The 23,421-nt window shown below is 36.6% G+C and overlaps 1 protein-coding gene across 3 annotated transcripts; it reads right to left on the bottom strand.

Moving 5' to 3' along the window:
* Window positions 1–797: 797 nt before the first annotated feature.
* On the bottom strand, window positions 798–21,603 carry LOC113399277 (phenoloxidase-activating factor 2-like). Of its 3 annotated transcripts, none has more exons than XM_064219849.1 (11): window positions 21,515–21,603; window positions 17,683–17,789; window positions 16,409–16,450; window positions 15,780–15,900; window positions 14,895–15,085; window positions 8,925–9,039; window positions 8,554–8,668; window positions 4,487–4,592; window positions 3,243–3,424; window positions 1,701–1,869; window positions 798–1,010 (listed from the first exon to the last, which is right to left on the bottom strand). In XM_064219849.1, the coding sequence occupies exons 1-11, from the start codon at window positions 21,523–21,525 to the stop codon at window positions 847–849; spliced, it is 1,323 nt and encodes a 440-aa protein (XP_064075919.1). In that variant the 5' UTR covers window positions 21,526–21,603; the 3' UTR covers window positions 798–846. The 3 variants fall into 3 exon arrangements, with proteins under 3 accessions (XP_064075919.1, XP_026494155.2, XP_064075918.1); XM_026638370.2 differs by having other exon boundaries at window positions 798–1,017; window positions 1,705–1,869; XM_064219848.1 differs by having other exon boundaries at window positions 798–1,014; window positions 1,705–1,869.
* Window positions 21,604–23,421: the final 1,818 nt, after the last annotated feature.

The raw sequence follows: 23,421 nt of genomic DNA, 5'->3' as shown, positions 1-23,421 counted from the left end.
CGAGATAGATCAAAATAATGTACTACAGTATTGTACACCTTTAAAATGTCTTCAAAAAAGTTCGTAATGGTGATATGTCTATCTCGTAGAGAAAACCCGTAATAACCATTTTTATCCTTTACTTTTTTTACGAGAAATAATGGCTTATTTTCGAAGCGATTTTAAGCAGTCCAGCATTAGTCTTTATCCAATAAAGTACTTCAAATACATTATGTATTTGATATAGATCGACATGGCCCTTTACAGCATGTCATTTAAATGAATATTTTCAAAGATATAACAGATTTAAAACGCAGGGACGTAGCGGTTTGTATTGTCCAATGAATATTGTAAATAATGACATTCTGTAGTATATTTAATATCAGTATTGCACACGTGCGAAGCCGTTGTATATTAATGTAAAAAATTGCACCAGAATACATAATAGAAATATACCATACTAAAATTATTAGTTATGAGCCGAGATGGCCCAGTGGTTAGAACGCGTGCATCTTAACCGATGATTTCGGGTTCAAACCCGGGCAGGCACCACTGAATTTTCATGTGCTTAATTTGTGTTTATAATTCATCTCGTGCTCGGCGGTGAAGGAAAACATCGTGAGGAAACCTGCATGTGTCTAATTTCAACGAAATTCTGCCACATGTGTATTCCACCAACCCGCATTGGTGCAGCGTGGTGGAATATGCTCCATACCTTCTCCTCAAAGGGAGAGGAGGCCTTAGCCCAGCAGTGAGAAATTTACAGGCTGTTTATGTTTATGTTATGTAAAATTATTAGTATAATTAAAAATCATGAAAAAAATTAAAGACATTTATTTAGTCTACGTTACAAAATATGTACACTGTTCAAGCGGTGTATGTTGCAGTAGTAAAATCAAGTTTCGTCATTTCTTGGTTTATCCAGTCGAGTGCTGCTGGAATGTTCGCGTAGACACCTGGACGGTCAGCAACACCACAGTCAATTCCATACGCCACCAAGCCGTATGCAGCATACCGTGTAGTAGTATTACCTTTCTTCTGGAATCGGAATGGATTAATTCCATTTTTTGGAATGAAAAAAAAATCTTTCCTTACAATTGATAGATTATTCGGCCTGAAGTGATTTCAGAATTAAAACTGATACATGAAGTTAAGACTCGGTCAACATACATACATATATATATATATATTTTTATGTAAAAGGTACATGGGCCACTTAAATGGTAAGTAGTCACCGCCCATAAACTTTATCAGATATAATAATCATTCTTTACAGCACCAAAGCGCCACCAACCTCGGGAACTAAGATGTTATGTCCCTTGTGCCCGTACACTGACTCAGCCTTCAAACTGAAACACAACAATACTGAGTACTTTTGTTTGGATAGAATATCTGATGAGGACCACCAAGAAAAATCAGGCAAATTCAACACGACCGTAAACAGTTCAAGCGTACGATTAAAGGCTTCACGTGCGCACCGAGACTTGGGGTTTGAATCCAGAACCTCGAGATCTGAGGCTTATATCAAGCCACTAGACCAACAAGACAAAGATATATATGTTTTATGTAGATTCTTATTCAACACGACTATATTAACTGAAGCTACCGCCGGTTCGTTGTGTAGATTCTACCGAAACCGGCAAGAAGCTCAATAGTTATTTTTCAATATATTAAAATACCATTAAGTAATTCGTTTTTCCATAATATTAAACATAATATACTCACTTCGATGGGGCAAACTAGTGCGGAGCCGCCGTCGCCTTGACAAGTATCGATACCTTTAACACCCCCAGCACAAGTTAGGGACGAGTGGATTCTAAAATGCATCCCAAGCCTAGCCTGCTGGAGTTTCTCCGTGCAATCTTCTGAACCGACCAGTGGTACTTGAATCTATAAAAGGAATACCATAAACGTATGTCTAGAATATTTATGGGATGTTGAACCTAACGGGCCAGTGGCTAGAACGCATGCATCTTAACCGATGATCGGGTTCAAACCCAGGAAAATACTACTGAATTATCATGTCCTTAATTTGTGTTTATAATTCATCTCGTGCTCGGTGAAGGAAAACATCGCGAGGAAACCTGCATGTGTTTAATTTCGACGAAATTCTGGCACATGTGTATCCACCAAACGGCATTGGGGCAGCGTGGTGTTATAAGCTCCAAATCCTCTCAATGGAAGAGGAGTCCTTGACCCAGCAATAGGTTAGAATCTGTGATTTTACCACAGTGCTCATCGCAGCACAATTATAAATAAGAATTGAGCACATGAAAATTCAGTGCTTGCACGCGTTTAAACTTTGGAAATTTGATGAAAACTATGCTTCTCTGGTCACGACTGGAGGTAATCAAAATGGCAGAGTACCCAGACGGGCTTGCACAAAGCCCTACCAAGCTACCCTGCCCAAGGTGGTAATCGGGTATTGTAAATATAGCTATCAGGTAATATTTCTTACAGTGGCTATGGTGATTGCGGTAGCGACTTTTTACCGGTAGACACTGTACTGTGTAATTCTCATTCAGATATATATCTGACTAAGAGTTTCATTTAACCAATAGTCATGATACAATCATTCTGCCATTTTCATAATATTTTTTTATTGCATAAAATTGTAAAACCGGCTCAGACACTTCAAGTCGGACTCGTCCGAACCCGGTGATGTTTATCTAAGTCAACGATGATAAAAATTTGTTAAAACAACGTGTTATTTGTTATTTTTTTTAACAAATGGACGAGATAATTTATTAAATTAAACTTCTATTCATGTAACTATCCATACAAAATATGTATGTATAAGAAATATTTTTTTTAATGGTATCGGTAGGCGGACGAGCATAATGGGCCACCTGATGGTACGTGATCACCACCGCCCATAGACAATGGCACTGCAAGAAACATTAACCATTCCTTACATCACCAATGCGCCACCAATCTTGAGAACTAAGTTATATCCCTTGTGCCTGTAGTTACACTGGCTCACTCACCCTTCAAACCGGAACACAACATACTGAGTACTGCTGTTTGGCGGTAGAATATCTAACGAGTGGGTGGTACCACCAAGACATTACTCCGCGAAGTTTAAAAACCTTAGAAATCCCGTTCACACTGTATATTGTTTGCTTAAACTGTTTTCACTTTTAACGTAACATTTCCTGGTCATACAAGCCTGCCTTTGTGTTGTGTGTCTACTCGAAAATATTTTATCCGTTATTGTGTGTGGGCCTATGTGGTATGCGACAGCAAAAATTTAACATATTCACCTTCTTCAAGATGGTCGCATATTTGTCCTCTTTGTTGAAATCCGGACCCCAGCCCATACTGAAACAATCCGTCCCAGGGGATGGGAGACTCGTTCCGAGGCAAACTGGTTTTATGTGAGGTGCAGCCGCAAGGTCAAATGGACTCTCCATGGTGAGCATTGCGACATCGAAGTACAATGAGGCTGCCGAAGAGAAAGAATAAATAAAAATTTAGTGACTTCAAAAATGGTGGTTGATTTTTTTGTTCAGAACTTTTTGATTGAATAATCAATTTGGAAAAAATATTTCTTTGTACTTATAATAATAAGCACAGATGCGATTCCTGAACGTGACTAGCAATTAGAGATCTAGAAAAATCTAGTTTTATATGCAGTATACTGAATAAATTAGGTTTATTGTATGTTCTTGGTTGATCTCATGAATCCCTCTTTTCCTGGATTGCTCAAATCAAATCAAATCAAAATAAACTTTATTCAAGTAGGCTTTTACAAGCACTTTTAAATCGACATTTAACAAACTATTTAAAGTAAAGCTACCACCGATTCGGAATGTAGATTCTACCGAAGAACCGGCAAGAAAAATACAGTCATGTTAGTTAAATACAGTTATATATGTATGTATGTTAAGTCTCCTGCCTGGAAATCGACGAGCATTAACTCCACGCTTTTTTATCATCTATATAATCTTGTATCGAATAATATGCCTTCTTTACCAATGATGGATTTGATGATTTTGATGTATTTCTTTTTATGTTTTTGGTAGGCGGACGAGCGAGTAGGTCACCTGATGGTAAGTGGTCACTACTGCCCATAGACAATGGCGCTGTAAGAAATATTAACCATTCCTTACATCACCAATGCGCCACCAACCTTGGGAACTAAGATGTTACGTCCCTTGTGCCTGTAGTTACACTGGCTCAATCAACCTTCTAACCGGAACACAACAATACTGGGTACTGCTGTTTGGCGGTAGAATAAGTCCTCGTCATATTACTCAATACAAGATTATATAAATGATAAAAACGTGGTCTTAGTATTTGTAGTATTACCAGGCAGGATATATTTAAATACTCTGTAGTTGAAATGGTGGAAAGGACAACCACTGAGTCTCTCGCCGGTTCTTCTCGGTACAGTCTAGTTTCCGAATCGGTGGTATCTTTACATTTTAATTCAACACTGCCACATGAGGATCTAAAAGTGCTTTAATGAACTTCGATTTTAAGAATACGGAGGGGATCGACTTACTTTTAAAAAAGTGGGGATGTATTAAGATCTTCTTGACATTTCGTTCTTGATATTGATATTTCTCTAAGACTATCTGTGTGTCCCATTCTCCAGCGCGGATTTTTATCTAAATAAAAGAGATTGAATGTACAAGTATGAACTTGGTCAGCCTCTAGAATGGTAATTATGCGGTGCACTTAAGGCAACAGTGCAATGGTTCAAGGTTCAAGGGCCGAGATGGCCCAGTGGCTAGAACGCGTGCACCTCAACCGATGACTGCGGCTTCAAAATCAGGCTAGCACAACTGAATGTTCATGTCCCTTATTTGCGTTTATAATTCATCTCGTGGCCGGTGGTGACGGAAAACATTTTGAGGAAACCTGCATGTGTCTAATTTCAACGAATTTCTGCCACATGTGTATCACCCGCATTGGAGCAGCGTGGTGGAATATGTCCCAAACCTTTTCCTCGAAGGGAGAGGAGGCCTTAGTCCAGCAGTGGGAAATTTACAGGCTAGGATATTGTCGTATTCGCTCCCAACACAAACTCTAAACTTAAATGTAGGGGTAAATATATTTATATATAGTACCTTGTAGTGAGGCATTGAACTAATAAAAAAAAACTAACAATAATGTACTTTCGGCAGTGAAAAATAAATTATTAGATTTGATAATTATTAAAGTTTACGTCGAAATATACTTAAACATTCTGATTTTGATTAAAATAAAAAGTCGTCATGTTTAGTCTATACAGCACGTGACCTATGACACGAGCCGGGTCGGTATGACGTCATAAAGGCAAAAACTGTCAGTTCAGTGTAAAGAACTCGGTACTTATTTACCAACTTTCACAGTAATTGAAATGTTATGTTACCTTCAACTTTGTTTATACGTACACAGCAGAAAGGGTAGAGCGTTATTATCCTCATATACATAACGCAGTCATATGGTTGAACCTGCTATTTGATTGTATGACTAGCGCGTTCATTTAATTGTATGACTAAAGGACAACCCGTCAAGTTGTTTCATGTAACGTTCAACGTCTTGACTGAACGTGACTTAGCATAGTCGTTGAATGGGATATAGTTGACTTTGTGATGTTTGGTTAGGTAAGGTTATGTTAAAAAATGAACATGAACAATAGGAAAAAAATTATGAATGAAAAATTACAATCACCTGACTGTTTTACGTCCGCTCTGTTCAAGGGGATATGTTACAATCCGCTAACTAGTTGGACGTTGAGTGACGCTCGTTCAATCAACGTTCTGCCCTAGTCATGCAACTAAATGTCGTCAATCAATGAACGCGCTAATCATACAATCAAATAGCAGATTCAACCAGATGACTGACAAAGATCAAAATCAAAATATACTTTAATCAAGTAGACTTTTCCAAGCACTTTTGAATCGTTATTTAACAAACTATTTAAAGTAAAGCTACCACCGGTTCGGAATGTAGATTCTACCGAGAAGAACCGGCAAGAAACTCGGCAGTCACTCTTTTTCAACATCTAAAAATACAGTCATGTTAGTTAAATACAATTATATATGTATGTCATGTCTCCCGCCTGGAAGTCAACGAGCATTAACTCCACGCTTTTTTATCATCAATATAATCTTGTATCGAATAATATGCCTTCTTTACCAATGTATTTTTTACAATGGACTTGAATCTATGAAACGGCAAAGTTAAAAATGTCTGCGGAATTTTATTACTGCGACATATAATATTCTATATTCTCGTTTTGCGAGTTCCAACCGAACATTCCTCAATTCAATATCACCTGCCACTTTGATAAACAACTTTTCTGGAGTTTCAATGAACATAAAACATAGTTTAAACATTTTACATCAAGATCCTATACCCTGCACAAGATGGCTTGATCTTTTTGACAGATGTAAATTTTTCTGATCGACATAACCTTGCAACGACGAACATATCATCTTAATTTAATGATTTCAAAAATTTTAAAATAATTAAAAAAAATACATATAATTCAAAATTACACGATTGTTGTTTTTACCAATGTGACGTCACCAATATGTCTGACAGCGTTTTTGCGGGATAAAGGAAATGTTTAAAATTTAATTTAATTTTACGGCGCGTTTTTTTTGCCGAAGTATATATTTTTCGTTATTAGGAAAGTTCTTTTTCAAACAAAGTAGAATACCTAAAATTTGTTAAGTTATGTTCATTTGGTGGTATTGATTAAATACCATGGTGGTTTATCCGTGCCATTATGTTTTGAAGTTAATCTTATCTAGAATGTATGTTTGTATGTTTTAAAGTCAATAATATGAAACTGCACGACACAGAGAAAATCTAAAAAGATTACAATTATTTAGTTTTCCGTGTGAATTACACATCTTTTTTTTTTTTAAAGAAACACAATTAAAACTATTGTTACTACAATTTTGAGCATGAATGCCGTAATGACCCAGTGGTTAGGACGTGCGTCTTAACCGATGATTATAGGTTCAAACCTAATTGCCTAATTTGTGTTTATTATTCGTCTCGGGGTCGGTGATGGAAAACGACGTGAGAAAACCTGCCTGTAACTAATAAGTAAAAAAATTGGAAAAGCGTAGTAAGCTCCAAGCTAACCCTAAAGTTAGAGGAGCCCTTAGCCCAGCAGTGGGTCGTTTAAAGGTTGTTAATTTCCTTTTTTTTATAATAAATTAATTTATTTTAAAATATAGGCTTCGTAGCATACCTTATAAATGTATGAATAATTACAAAAAATTTAACATATAGTACAAAATATTTTTTTTTTTATAATTATATAACATAGGAGATAAGAAATTAATTACGTATTAACTGTTTACATTGAAATATTTGTAATTTATAGTATAAGTACATTTTTCTAAGGTCAATGACTGCGCCGTCAGTCCCCGCCATTTTTATTGTACTTCATATTCGGCATAATGTCGAAATCATTATTTCTCATTGCATTATTTTAATATTGTCAGTCAGAACAGGCATAGGCGATATTCGAATTTTGTGACATAGCTTGTAAAACGGATATATCGATTAAATATCCATGACATCCGATTGCAGATATCGTGCTGTCTTTGTTTAACTTTAGATTGTACGGTTTGTGAGAAAGAGATGACACGGATGTGATAACGAAATCGGTTTCAGATTCGCTTCGTCTCTTTCCCACAGACGGGTCGCCGTAAAGTTAAAGAGAGACAGGACGAACGTTTCATGCGTTTAATTTTATCGTACTTTGAACGCATTGACGTACCAGAAAGATATATATCGTTCATTTACATTCTAGTTGTGGTGAAACCCGTTGCCGGTCACAATGACATCTGATATTCCAACGACAACCGATTTTAAATTAGTTTCGATCGGACACATTCCTAGTACGGGGTACTCGAATAGTTGTGACGTGTCTTAGATAAATTATATTATTTCTACATGGATCCGTCACTGGATAATTAACGCCTCAGTATCTCAAGATAGCCTACGCACTAAAGTGGCGACGCTGACGTGATTTTTTAAAGATTCCGGCTGATTCTAAGTACTGAATCGTAAGAAAACAACAATGGGTATCCTCGCCGCGCAGCAGAGCGGATGTTCAACTCATTCGGCATCTCAGAACGACGTTTCTGAATAATATACGCCTCAGTATCTCAAGATAGCCTACGCGCTAAAATTTGGGACTACGACTACGTTGTAGAGCCGAGATGGCCCAGTGGTTAGAACGCGTGCATCTTAACCGATGATTTCGGGTTCAAACCCAGGCAGGCACCACTGAATTTTCATGTGCTTAATTTGTGTTTATAATTCATCTCGTGCTCGGCGGTGAAGGAAAACATCGTGAGGAAACCTGCATGTGTGTAATTTCAACGAAATTCTGCCACATGTGTATTCCACCAACCCGCATTGGAGCAGCGTGGTGGAATATGCTCCATACCTTCTCCTCAACGGGAGAGAAGGCCTTAGGCCAGCAGTGGGAAATTTACAGGCTGATTATGTTTATATGTATACGACTACGTTGGGACAAGGGATGCGGCGTTGCGCTGTCGATTTCATCTTGACTGTGTTAAATCTTACTGTGTGTTGTGTGTGTCAGATACATACCTTATTAGCAGTCATTTTATCGACCTTGTGTGCTACTGTCAGCACCACCGACGGATGTATCATGGTGCCGCCACCGAGGTAGTCGTTCGGTGACCATGCTGTGGTGTGCCTTTTCCTGACAATGTATTTTAATATTAAGACAATTTATTGTATACACGTATATTCACAATATAGATGTTTTCGAGAGAAACGGTGACCACCATTGCTTTGACACGAGGATGAACGGTTGTTAGTTTAATGACACGTATGTCCCGACTTTTACGAGCGTACTTGAATAGAGAATATTTTGTTTTTGATATGTGTATGCTTAAATTTGTACAGACTTGCAAGATTTCTTGCCACCAAGTAGAATAATTATGAATACAACTTACTTTATAAGAGCGACAGCCCACGGAAATTCGCCATAGTTCGCATAAATTGCTGCATCATTCTTCGGAAATACGAACAGACTCGGCTCGTCCCAGCCACACTGAATGGACAAATCCTCTGTAATTAGAGTGTTTTATTAATATCATAATTTAGAATCTAGGCTGGCAATACTGGGCTAAGATCTCCAGTTAAGGAGATAGTTTCGATCCTTTACGTCACAATCACGACACAAGCAGGTTTAAAAAAAAAGTGTGCCACTGTGACAACGATTTTTCTTGACCTTTCAAATATGGACATTGGAGCCGTATGATATATAAACTGATGATATGGGGTTCAAATCCAGGCAGGCACCACTGAATTTTCACGTGCTTAATTTGTGTTTATAATTCAACTCGTGCTCGGCGGTGAAGGAAAACATCGTGAGGAAACCTGCATGTGTCTAATTTCAACGAAATTCTGCCGCATGTGTATTCCACTCCAAACCTTCTCCTCAAAAGGAGAGGAGGGCTTAGCCCAGCAGTGGGAAATTTACAGGTAAATGCACCACCAACCTTGACAACGGAGATGTTAACCTCATGCCTGTAACACTGGCTCACTCACCCTTCAAACTGGAACACACCAATACTGAGCCTGTATTGTGGTAGAATATAGAAGGGTTACTGCCGGGCTTGCACAGAGCCCTTCCAGCCTGCCTGGGTTTGAACCCGAAATCATCGGTTAAGATGCACGCGTTCTAACCACTGGGCCATCTCGGTTGGTGGTGCATTAAGGTACGATAAATATTAGCTACGTCACCAATGCCTACAGGCGATGGTGACCACTTATCGTAAGGCCTGTTTGCCTGTCTGCTTATCTATATTTAAAAAAAATATATAAATATTCATTGTTTTGAATCAGAAGCGACCTCTGCTTGATATTTTATCGCAAATAACAGTTAGTTATTAAAACAAAATCAGCTTCGATAACCTTCCGCTGATGCCAATGACCTTTGAGGACACGTGACAGGTACTGGGTTTCCACCACCTTATTAATCTCATTAGGCCGAAGCTATTAATATTAGAAACATTTTCCTGTACTAATTGTAAACTAACTGACGTCTGTGATATCACCGATTCGTATATTAAGCTTCGACATTTTCTCTCTCTCTCTATCTGTATACCTGTCTCTTACATCGTTCATTTATTGTTTTTATTTTAAATATTCTACAGAATGTCTTATAGCGTTCACATTTTATCAGTCATTAGACAATATAAACCGCTATGTCCCTGCGTTTTAATATCTTCGAAACGATTCATTTAAATTACATGCCGTAAAGGGTCATATTTAAGGTACTTAATTGGATAAGGATTATTGATGGATTGCTTATAATTGCTACGTAAACAAGCCATTACTACTAATAAAAAGTAAAGGATAACATATCACCATCGTGGACTTTTGAGAAGTAATTTTTAAGGTGTACAATACTGTAGGAAGTACATTATATTGAGATATCTCGTAGGGTTAAGCCAGCGTTTGCAATTTACGCGCAAAAAAATGTGTTTACTTACGATATATAATTAAAATACTCTAAATTTATTATCTATGTTTATCTACTGTATTGTGCATGTATTAAACATATAAACCTTCTTATTGAATCACTCTATCTGTTGAGAAAAACCGCATCGAAATCCGTTGTGCTAGTAAGCGGCAAGCGAATTTGTTTTATACTTTGTCATGATTAATATAATTATGCTGATAATAGTCCATAAACAACTGTCCGTAGACGTGATGTCTAGTGTCCGTAACAAATATTAATTCAGTCGAAAGAATAGACTATTTGACTGGTTTTTAAAATCAATTTTATATTATTTAGTAGAGGTTAAGGAACCCAGTAAAAGTTGTTTATTTTTAATTCTAGTACATATTTGCTGAAAAATATCAAATTAAAAATTCCATATTTAAATAGGGCGCGAAAACGCTACTTTGACAATATGGCGCTGCAATGCGGTAACGTCACTTGCCTGCATTGTAATCTGTGGCACATATAATCCACATACAGTAGGCAAACGAGGTTAACAAGCAAGTAACGTCATCATAAACCCGACCAATCAGGAGCGTTTTGTGTCACGGGACAAACGTTTAAAAAAAATTGAAACATTTTTATTAATGAATTTCTGAATAAATTAATTATTATTTTCCATTTTTAAACTCATAATATATACTGATTATAATAATTGACACTTTATTTTTCGCATTGTCGAATAGCCTATTCGCAACTCATTTCAGAACACGATCGTGGAACGTTCGAATGTGATATACTATCCCATCAAAAACATAAATGTAAAAATGAGAGCCAAGTCCAATATTATGATATATACCTAGGTTGTTGACTTCAACGACAAAAGAAGTGAGATCTAAATGGGTGCCAAGTTCAATGGTCCTTCCTGAAATTTATTTATAACTACATAAAATATCATTTCTTCTTATAACTTAGGATAATATATTGTAGCGTAAGGTCTCTCTTGGCTAGTTCTTATCTATCTATCAGCATGCTTGTTCGATACTGTTCTTCCAAACAATAAGAATCCCCGTTTGTAGCGCTAGAGTACATACTTAAATTATCCCAGTTACGATATACATACCCACTACAGTCTCACGAAACCTATTTTTATGTTGTATACTAGTATACTCAAACAAAGCATATGCAATCGAATAGACTAGACAGCTTCCATCGGAAGGCATTGGAATAATTCGTATGAGTGCGGTTGCCACTCGCTCGGACACGTCCGCGTCAAGGTTTTATCGCAATGCTCCTATCCCGCTGCTCCGGCGTCGCGTCGCACGCCGTGTACCGAAATGCCTATTATTATTATTTTTTAAAGTATAATGATTTTGCACCATTGATGTGCGCCAAATGTCAGTTAATATCGTAATTAATACGAAAGTCGAATATTGTCATAAGTACTAAAACAGAAATATTTGGCTTTAAAAAAATTAAGGGTGGTATTCAACTCGTTATATATTCATGTGAAGACCTTAAAATCCACATTAAGACCGACTGTCATAAGTTTTGATTGCTGGTTCTTACATATTTTTTTTACAGTTATTACAGGAACTAAGTATATAAGTGTTCCCAATATACCCAAAAAAATGAAAAATTATAATAAAATGATAAAAAATTACCAGTTTCAGATTTTTTCCTTTGTATTGGCCTAATTATCTACCTGCATGCCAAATTTGAATTTTCTAGGTCACCTGGAAGTAGGTTATAGTTTTGATCTATATGTCAGTCAGTGATAAAAATGACGATTTTTAGACGTTAATATCTAAATAACCGTTTGAGATGCGTTTTTGAAATTTGGAACACAAATGTATCTCGCGAGTCTTAATATATTTGACACGTTTATGTCAAATAGTTTTTGAGTTATGAGGAGGTCAAAAGTGGCTCCAAATGGTTCGTGTAATATTACACACGGTGCTGCTCGCCAGTTCTGTTACTTGAACTTGGCTGACACGCTACCGCGTTTCTAGATGCTGACTATAATAATAACCAAAATAAACGTATCAAAATGGCGTATCACTGTAAGTCAGTCGTCAATACAACAAGAGTAAGATTTTTACGAATAAACAAATAATACTTTAATAATAAATAATAATTACACGATATGTATTTAATGAGCCGAGATGGCCCAGTGGTTAGAACGCGTGCATCTTAACCGATGATTTCGGGTTCAAACCCATGCAAGCACCACTGAATTTTCATGTGCTTAATTTGTATTTATAATTCATCTCGTGCTCGGCGGTGAAGGAAAACATCGTGAGGAAACCTGCATGTGTCTAATTTCAACGAAATTCTGTCACATGTGTATTCCATCAACCCGCATTGGAGCACCGTGGTGAAATATGCTCCAAACCTTCTCCTCAAAGGGAGAGGAGGCCTTAGGCCAGCAGTGGGAAATTTACAGGCTGCTAATGTAATGTAATGTATGTATTTAATTCTATATTAATAATTTCGTGCAGGTCTACGATAGATTCGACCGAAACCTAATCACAAGTATATATCGTTAAAAAATATTGATTTTAAGTCAACAACATATATCATTAAAATTCAAATAATGGAGATATTTCGGTATAAAATCCGTGAAATTCAATGACGTGACAGTTCAACGGGCGGCCATGTTTGACGTTTACGGGTGCGTTCACAAAGCTGCGTAAAGAGTGATTATTATAAGTTTTCATCACCTAAATACAAAATATAGAGGTTTGATAATTACAGTGTTTTGGTCTAGACGAAGGTTCCTTATCCCATATACTGTTCTCCTGCCCCAAACTCATCTATCCTATATACAACGTTCTCCCTCCTAAAGTCCCTCGTCCAATTAATGTTGAATGTTTGTTAATGTTTGGGTTTAGTCCATTTTGTAAATTTCTATGTAAATATATTGAACGTAATAAGATTAAGCTGTAAAATAGTTTTGTGATTGTTCTTATGTATTTTAATAGAAGTTTTATTTGTTTTATTAATTTTTTATCTAATTATTAGTATTGTGTTGTTTTAGGTTATGGGTTACCAATCTAGTACTGTTATTATTATGCCTTCAAAATTAATTCGAGCCTGTAATCTCGACCGTACCGATCAATCTCCGTCGTGTCTTCTCCATCGCACGTGACATTGCCGAAATAATCTGTGCCTTTTTGGCACAAATAAAAGACCCAAAAAAGAAATGTCAGTGTTTATAAATAATATATACGAAAAGTAAATGATAAAACGTATTTAATTTTATTTATTCCACTCAAGCGAAGCCGGGTTTTCGTCTAGTATTATATAAAGTTAACATTCGATAGTTGAGATATTTTTATTGTAATAATGCCTGCTTACATGTGCATCATCACTGATATCAGATATTCTGCCGCCAAGCAGAAACACTTAGTACGGTTGTTTTCCGGTTTGAGGGCTGAGTTAGTGGAACTACGTGCACAAGGGAAATAATATCTTAGTTCCCTAGTTCGTTAGCGCAAGTCTATGGTATTTGGTTACAAATGAAAGGACTTTGGCTACTTTTTTTTATATGTTCCTCGAGTGGAATAAAATTGACGTAACGCTTTTTGTGATATATGTAGTTTTATATTTCTCGCGCGTGTAACGCCGCAGGTTCAGCTAGTGTTTACATAAGGCGTATAATATACGGCGACATAATTTATAGCAAAGTTTATCCTGTGTACGTTTAAATCGAGCGAGACCATAACGGCTCGTCTGATCGATTTCGATCTCTTGAAAAGGTGCCTACTTAAAATTTGTACGAAGTTTCGGACAAAGCGGACGAGCATTGAGAGGAAAATTTTAAATACGCCTCACGCTTAGCCACGCTTCATTACACGAGCGAGAAGGAAGATATGAGGAACAGAGAAAGAGAAAAGGGAAAATTTGATTTACAATTTTATTTATGGTATAGTTTGACGGACGAGCAAATGGGCCACCTGATTGTAAATTGTCCCCACCGCCCAAATAATGGCGCTATAAGAAAAATTAACCATTCCTTACATCGCCAATGCGCCACAAACCTCGGGAACTAAGACGTTATGTTCCTTGTGCCTGTAGTTACACTGGCTCACTCACAATTCAAAGCGGAAAACAACAACACTGGGTCAGTACCCAAATTCGACAAGAAAGGAATGAGTTCATTCGCTGAAATGAACGGACAGGCAACAACAACAGGCACAAGGAACAAAATATATTCGTTCCCAAAGTTGGTGGCACATTGGCGATGCGAGGAATGGTTACTATTTCTTACAGTGGTATTGTCTATGGGCAGTGGTGACCACTTGCCATTAGGTGACCCATTCTCTAATCCACCTATCTAAAAAATAAAAATAAATCAGAGCGAGGGATTAAAGTGTCCGTGTGCGTAGTTGACTGGTCTTCTGATTAGCCGCCGTGACTGAAATCGGTCAGGACGACATCGCTGTCAGCATTTCTCTAATTATTTACGTACTTTTAAGAGGTGAGGTGTCCTCCATTTTGTTATCCATAGAAGCTGCTGTTGTTGTTTTAATTTCTTCTTTAAAATTGATAATATCGTGAGCGTTCAGAGTCGGTTGATTTGGTGTTGTAACCAACATGTTTTCCGATAGAACACTCTTGTGTCCACAACAAACGTCCAGGTATGAGAGGCATTGCCTCTGCCTGAAACAGAAAATTAAGTGTAACCAATCGAAAATAATATGCTTTATCGCAGACCAAAAAGATAGATTAAACATACACTTATAGACGGAAAGAGCCGAGATGGCCCAGTGGTTAGAACACGTGCATCCTAACCGATGATTTCGGGCTCAAACCCAGGCAGGCACCACTGAATTTTCACGTGCTTAATTTGTGTTTATAATTCATCTCGTGCTCGGCGGTGAAGGAAAACATCGTGAGGAAACCTGCATGTGTCTAATTTCAACGAAATTCTGCCACATGTGCATTCCACCAACCCGCATTGGAGCAGCGTGGTGGAATGCTCCAAACCTTCTCCTCAAAGGGAGAGGAGGCCTTAGGCCAGCAGTGGGAAATTTACCAAGGGGTGGAGTTTCGTAAAATCCGTATCGGAATCCTAGCGGATGTCAACAGCCTATAAGGAACCTATTTCCCAATTTCAAATTTCTAGGTGTTACAATATCTGAAATTTCGTGATTAATCGGTGAGTTGTATTTCTCTTTTATATATATATATTATTGTATTTCCGTCTGAAGAATAAGTTAGATAACTACAGGCACAAGGGACATAACATGTTAGTTACCAGAACTGGTGGGCCTTATTATTTATACAAGAAAAAGGTTAGGAAGGTCATGTCCAAAATTAGGGTATTTACGGCTATTTTAACAGATAAACTTACCTCATATCAATGATCGTTGTCCCATCTGAGATGATCGTGTGGGTGTCCGGATCACATAGATAATATACCACACAGGTACCTACGTCACCGCTGTCCGTCAAACAGTCTAGATCATTTAACTCTGCAGAAAAATTAAGAAATTAAGTCTCGGCCTTAGCTGGCTACTCAAAATAAAAATATACTTTATTCAAGTAGGATTTTACAAGCACTTTTGAATCGTCATTTAACAAACAATTTAAAGTAAAGCTACCACCGGTTCGGAATGTAGATTCTACCGAGAAGAACCGGCAAGAAACTCAGTAGTTACTCTTTTTCAATACTGGTTGGTCATACTTGACCTAGTGACTGGCTAGTCAATAAAGCCGTAGAATCAGAGGTCTTGATTCAAACCCTAGGTCTAGGCAATTTTCAGTAGGATTTAAAATAGGTTCTCAAGGTGGCGCATTGTTGAACTAAAGATTTCGAACGCAGACGCTAACGTCTTTAGGCGGTTGTGACCATCAGATGATCACGTCCACCTACCGACGTTAAAAATGTCCAGTTCCTGAGTCATTTTCTTTTTAATATTTCATCACGCTTTTGGATAACTAACTTCACAACCTATATTATTCAATTAAATTTATACTCACTGTCTCCCGTTGGTGACAAGTCAAGGACTTCATCTTCTTCCTCTGCAAACAAAAGAATACAATTTTTTACACCGAAAGTTTACATAGTCCTATGAAGAAATACTTTCGAAAGGGGGGGATGTTGCACGGTCATGGGTGTTACGTATGAAATAGGCAGCAAATTTCACCAAATTCAGTGGTTTGGCTATGAAAAACAGACAGAGTTTCTTTTGGACTTATAATATCAGTAATATATACTTGACCATATTTTCGAATTTGAAGTTGTAAACATCATCATGAGTTATCTCGAAGATTAAGTACCACTGAGTTTTATCCTAAGATATCTTTTGTAATACCTGCCAATTTCACACTGAATGGCAACACGAAAATCTAAAGGAAGCAGGTTATTACGCGCGTTTATAAAGCTAGAATAATCAATAAGGTAGATTGAGAAAAGGGCTCATTTAGTGATTCGATGCCTTAGAGAGCAGTTAGCGCGAATGATACTGCTACCTTAATTGACAGCGTTGGCGTAGCATAGCGTAGCAATCAAAGATCATTCTAGCTTTAATTTTGAGGGGAATGATGACCTCTGTCAGGATTAGCCACGATTTATGACACGTGGGCAATCGGAGAGCGAGATAAAACTCCAAAATCGATTATATAATCACTTTACTTCTTCAAATAAAATTGTAATCAAAGTTTATTCCAAGGATCAATTTAATAGTCTCAATAAACACTTTGATATCACAAATCAAACGAAATTAACAAAAACTATCGTAGATTACGCGGAACAAAAGCGATTCGTCGTGTTCGTCAGTTGGCCGTCAACATGGCCGCGCTAACCATCCACACGACGCTCCGTTAGATTTTGACAGTTACGAGTAGTTGTCAAATCTAGTTCCGACGTAATTCAAAAGATGGCGCCACGAGTGCGCAGTCATGTATCTGTCACCGTAGAATTTTAAATCAGCGTTGCAGAATAGTTGACCTCGAAAGCCATTCAGGATATCGATAGTACTATCATAGATTACGGCAATACTATCGATACTATCGATAATATCGATAGTATCTCTAACACCTTAACTATAGATATGCAACACTAGCAAATACCGTTAGATTGTAATCTACCTCGCGCAGTAAACTGTCGAAATATTATTGTAAACGTTTATTTAACATTAAAACTGTTTTTTTATAATTTAACTGAAATTTACTTCTTTAGAACGCGTTGCCCTTTTTTATCGTTCAGTGATTGGTTTCGTCCGTGACCTAACTTAATCACATGAACACCTTACCCTTTGTTTTGTTAAAGGTTTGTTGAATCCATTTTGACGTATCTTCGTCATTGGCTGCTAGGCTGGTTGATATATATGAGATTATTAGGACGGCAATCAAACTGGGCCTGCAAATTAAATTTAATTATAGCACTTATCGCCCCGGACAACAAACAGAGAGAGAGAAATTCTTGCTTTTTCAGGATTTTCTCTAATATAACATACATATAAAGCTCTATGTTTAAAAAAAAAAACAAATTCTGCGTCTCGGGTTGTCCGACAGAAGTGATAACTTAAACTAATCTAAATTGAACTATTTAATATTGAAATTTAACTCGAGAATACCTTCGGTTATCAATTGAATTTTATGTATATTAATATTACAATGTAACGGAAGGTTATTTATTAACAAAACATTTTACATAACATAATCAGCCTGTAAATTTCCCACTGCTGGGCTAAGGCTTCCTCTCCCGTTTGAGGAGAAGGTATGGAGCATATTCCACCACGCTGCTCCAATGCGGGTTGGTGGAATACACATGTGGCAGAATTTCGTTGAAATTAGACACATGCAGGTTTCCTCACGATGTTTTCCTTCACCGCCGAGCACGAGATGAATTATAAACAAATTAAGCACATGTAAATTCAGCGGTGCCTGCCTGGGTTTGAACCCGAAATCATTGGTTAAGATGCACGCGTTCTAACCACTGGGCCATCTCGGCTTTTACATATGCTTATACATAACATTTTATTGATTATAAAATATATTTTTTTAATCAGTTACAATTCTTGATTATGTACATTAGAATTTTGTGTATATACATTGTTAATATGCTTAAGAGAAAGGAGGCCGCAGACTGGCGCCGTAACGCGTTACGTAACGAAGCGGTGTACCCTCCGATAAGAAGTTATCACTTCAAAATCTGCTGAATATCATTAACCAAATAATAATTGAGATAAATAAAGGAAGATTGTTTAATCATCCTTTAACCAAATTAACCAGCGAGTTACCTTATCTGATTGTTAAAAATACAAACAGAATGGACGCATTTTACTTTAATTTTAATTATCTGTGGATTCTAGTTACCAACTACACTGTAATCTTGTATGAGCGAGAACACGCATATGATGTAATGTGTGTTAGAAGAGGACAGAAAATGCTTTGACTATCGTTTATTTGACGTTTAAAAGACAGAAGCGTTCCAACAGAAAAGGAGAAAAGCCAAATAAACAACATTTGACAGCAAATTAACGCGACATCGTCGGTCGAGAGCTTGATTACTCTGTGATATTCACTATGGATTTGCGAAAAAATGGCGTTTTGAACGTCGTCGAAACTGCTATCGGAATTTTCGAAATCCGGAGTAAAATTTATGTGAAAATAAGTAGTTAAGTGTAAAAGAGTCGTATTATAAATAAAGATATATTAATCATAAACTCATAGCAGCGCACAATATAGCCGAGGTCTTAGCAAATCGCATGAAATACGTAAATCTAAGGTTTGTTTATATTTATGCCTACTTCGATCGGAATAGGCTATATATTTGACGACCTCCGTGGTCGAGTAGTATGTACACCGGTTTTCATGGGTACGCTCTGAGGGCCCGGTTTCGATTCCCGGCCGAGTTGATGTAGAAAAAGTTCATTCGTTTCCTATATTGTCTTGGGCCTGGGTGTATGTGGTACCGTCGTTACTTCAGATTTTCCATGACACGAGTGCTTTAGCTACTCACATTGGGATCAGAGTGATGTATATGATGTTGTCCAAGATATACTTATTTATTTATATTTTACATCGGCGTTGCGCCTGACAAAAGTCGCTATGTGTTTTCAATACGCACGTACTCTAAAAACAGTTCTGTGATAACATCAATGATTATTTTAAAGTTTTAAAATTTAACTATGTCACGTTCATACAACGAAAGCTGCATATATTTAAATAACGACTAAAACGGCATAAAAATCAAAAAACAAGAAAAAAACACAAAGCGTATATGTTTAATTCGTACATTATTCTAGCGGCAAGATACGATGGCCGTTTAGACACATTAAAAAAGTGATGTGAAATGTAAATTTCTTATCGATATAATATATTCAAATCTTTGTTTTTTTGCAAGTAATTTAATTCAAGTTTTTGTTGCAAGTAGTATCTGATTAAAAAGGTTTAATAAAAAAAAATATAAAATAAGTTTAAGTAATATATTCGAACGAAATCAATTTAAATCAAAAATTTGAATTAGAATGAATAACTTTATAAACACATTACATACAAGAAATAAATCGATACAAAAAAAGAAACCAAAAACACACACACAACACGCACGTACACGTTTACGCGAAAAAATAAATAAAAAAGTTATCTTCGCGGTACCCTAATATTTGTAGTTTAGAAATCACATTCGATAAATTTTATGACTAACTGCACGTCACCATTGACAATAAAGAACAACAATTGGCTCCTTTGATGTGATTATTTATTAAATACGAAACTTCATGAGCGGGCAAACGTCAAAACGGCCATCATAGCGTGCCGCTACTATAGTGTTTCGGTTGCACGACCGGCCCTGGTTACGTTCGTACGTTTTAGAGATGGCAGATTAGCCATAAGTTCGTCCGGTGTTTATATATGTTTTTCTATGAAATATATAGGACGAGCAAATAGGCTACCCGATGGTAAGTGGTCCTCCTGTCTGTGCGCTGAGATCTTTTAAACTACGCAACGCGTTTTAATGCGGTTTCAATCGATAAACAGAGTAATTCAAGAGGATATTCTACTTTAATAATAGTATAACTGATTGTACAAGACAAACATATTACACAGAAATCGTAGGACCCAAAAAAGAAATAAAAATATTTGACAATTTGATTGTATGAAAAATAAAAATATTTTTCGGTGGTAGGGCTTTGTGTAAGCCTGTCTGGTTAGGTACCACCCAATATTCGAGATTTCTTACAGCGCCAATATCTATGGGCGGTGGTGACCACTTACCATCAGGTGGTCCATTATACCATAAAAAAGTCTTTTTATCTAGGTCAAATTTTGCGTGTTTTTTGTTTGGTCAACCTATCCCTGAAACCTATTGGTATTTTTTTAAATTAAATTTAAAAATTCAAATCATTTGTTAAAAAAAGAATCTTAATAAATTAAGCGTATTATTCAATACAAGATTATATGAATGATATAAAGTCGTGGAGCTAATACTTGTTGACTTTCAGACAGGAAATATAATATTATATATGATTGTATCTAACTAAAATATTGGAAAAGAGTAACAACTGATTCTCTTGCCGGTTCTTCTCGTTAGAATCAACATTCCGAACCGGTAGATTCACTTAATATAGTTTGTTAAATGACGATTCAAAAGTGCTCGTTAAAGTCTACTTGAATAAAGAATACATTTCGATTTGATTTGATTTGATTTGACGAAATTTTAAAAATCCTTCCCTCACTTTCGTATGGGACTCCAGTGCGAAAATAAATATGTAACATTACCCTTACCCGCTTGACGTAATTGTATATTAATTAATAATATTTAATATTATATCAATTAGTCGAACGGCAGAGTTTTATTTGATTCATTAAATATATCAAATAACACTTTTGGCGTTAACGACGTCACATCATCAGTATTATTATGATATTCAAGAGTCGAAAATTACCGTAGATTATTGAATAACATCACCTCACTCACCCTTCAAAACGTACCACAGAATATCAATAAACATCACATTAAATATACAAAGTTCGAATATTTTATATATTACAAAGATACACGTATACATTGTATATATTAAATATATTTTCCTGTTATAAAAAAAACGTGACGTAAAATCCACTATAATATTTGCCTACCTCGAATACATTGCTCGAAGCGCTTAAGCGCTTTTTTATATTTTTTTATTACGGATAGACGCGATTCAGCTGGCGTCTGACGCTTAACTGGCGAGCCTCGATCTGCTTACACATATTTATCTAGACATAACATATACGATCGTAAAGGTTAACATAATAATCATATATATATGTGTATTAGTCATATTCTAATATATATATAATTGAATCGATTCAATATAGTACTTAATTGTATTTATGTTCTGATGTTTTGTTAAGTATTATGTTTTTAATCATGCTTACCATAATTCGACAAATGTGGTCTCGTTAGAGGCGCTTTGGTTTTAACGCTTTGACATTTATTCAAAATGGCGCCCTCGAAATGTCATAGTAAAAAAATAGATATGTTATGTTTTGGTTTCCGCTCATATAAAAAAAAATCTACATATAAATTTCAATCCATCGTTTAATAAAATTAAAAAAAACTATTAATAAATAAGATAAATAGATTTTTCTTGGTGGTGGGGCTTTGTGCAAGCCCGTCTGGGTAGGTACCACCCACTCATCAGATATTCTACCGCCAAACAACAGTACTCAGTACTGTTGTGTTCCGGTTTGAAAGGTGAGTGAGCCAATGTAACTACAGGCATAATAAATAAATAAATAAATATTGGACAACATCACATACATCACTCTGATCCCAATGTGAGCAGCTAAAGCACTCGTGTTATGGAAAATCAGAAATAACGACGGCACCACAAACACCCAGACCCGAGACAACATAGAAAACTAATAAACTTTTTCTACATCGACTCGACCAGGATTCGAAACCGGGACCTCGGAGTGGCGTACCCATGAAAACACGGTGTACGGTGTACACACTACTCGACCACGGAGGTCGTCAAGGCACAAGGAACGTAACATTTTAGTTCCCAAGGTTGGTGGCGCATTGGCGACGGAAGGAATGGTTAAACTTACAGTGCCAATGTCTCTGAGTGGTGGTGACCACTTACCATCAGATGGCCTATTATTTATTATATAAAAAGTATTATATATGAGCCGAGATGGCCCAGTGGTTAGAACGCGTGCATCTTAACCGATGATTTCGGGTTCAAACCCAGGCAGGCACCACTGAATTTACATGTGCTTAATTTGTTTATAATTCATCTCGTGCTCGGCGGTGAAGGAAAACATCGTGAGGAAACCTGCATGTGTCTAATTTCAACGAAATCCTGCCACATGTGTATTCCACCAACCCGCATTGGAGCAGCGTGGTGGAATATGCTCCATACCTTCTCCTCAACGGGAGAGGAGGCCTTAGCCCAGCAGTGGGAAATTTACCGGCTGATTATGTTTATGTTATGTTATAAAAAGTGTAATACTTCTAGAATAAACAAGGGAATTTTAATCCCAGCTTCCTACCTACTTTTGAGATCATAGTTACTGATGACGTACTAGGAAGACACAACCCCTACCCTTACTAACATCCCTTCTCACGCGTAAAAGTAGTTTGAATATATCAAAAATATTAACAACACTTAATACTTTAATGCATTGAAATTTATTTATTAAAGCTGTTAAAAAATATATTATCATAGTTACGTGGAAGCTGTCACGGTGGGGGCATTAATTAAGATTAAGTATAAGGATTATTATTATTTGTGTAAATATTTGTATGTATCTATATTTTTTTAAAAATCTCTCCCAGAGTTCGTCGACTCTTTGCACAACACATCAAATATTTTGTATTATAGTAACAAATAATGTTATTTGTTTAGCTTAATCGAAGCTTTTTATTAACTTATAACGATGAAGGTTATATTTTGATATGTCTGGCTTTAAATATACAATCTTGACATAGTTATTTAATTAATATCACTCAATGGTCGAAAGTCGACTGATTCTTGGCTAACGAAAATATGTATGTG

The sequence above is a fragment of the Vanessa tameamea genome, chromosome 29 (genome assembly GCF_037043105.1).
Source record: "Vanessa tameamea isolate UH-Manoa-2023 chromosome 29, ilVanTame1 primary haplotype, whole genome shotgun sequence".
Taxonomy (NCBI): domain Eukaryota; kingdom Metazoa; phylum Arthropoda; class Insecta; order Lepidoptera; family Nymphalidae; genus Vanessa; species Vanessa tameamea.
Note: the sequence above shows the minus strand (reverse complement) of the source record. Positions and strands in the feature narration are given on the sequence as shown.

Coding starts and splice junctions, on each gene's coding strand:
- LOC113399277 (XM_026638370.2), bottom strand. Junction 8,669..8,924: donor TGGGCTGTCGCTCTTATAAA/GTAAGTTGTATT, acceptor ATACATTGTCAG/GAAAAGGCACACCACAGCAT. Junction 4,593..8,553: donor ATAAAATGACTGCTAATAAG/GTATGTATCTGA, acceptor TCTTTTATTTAG/ATAAAAATCCGCGCTGGAGA.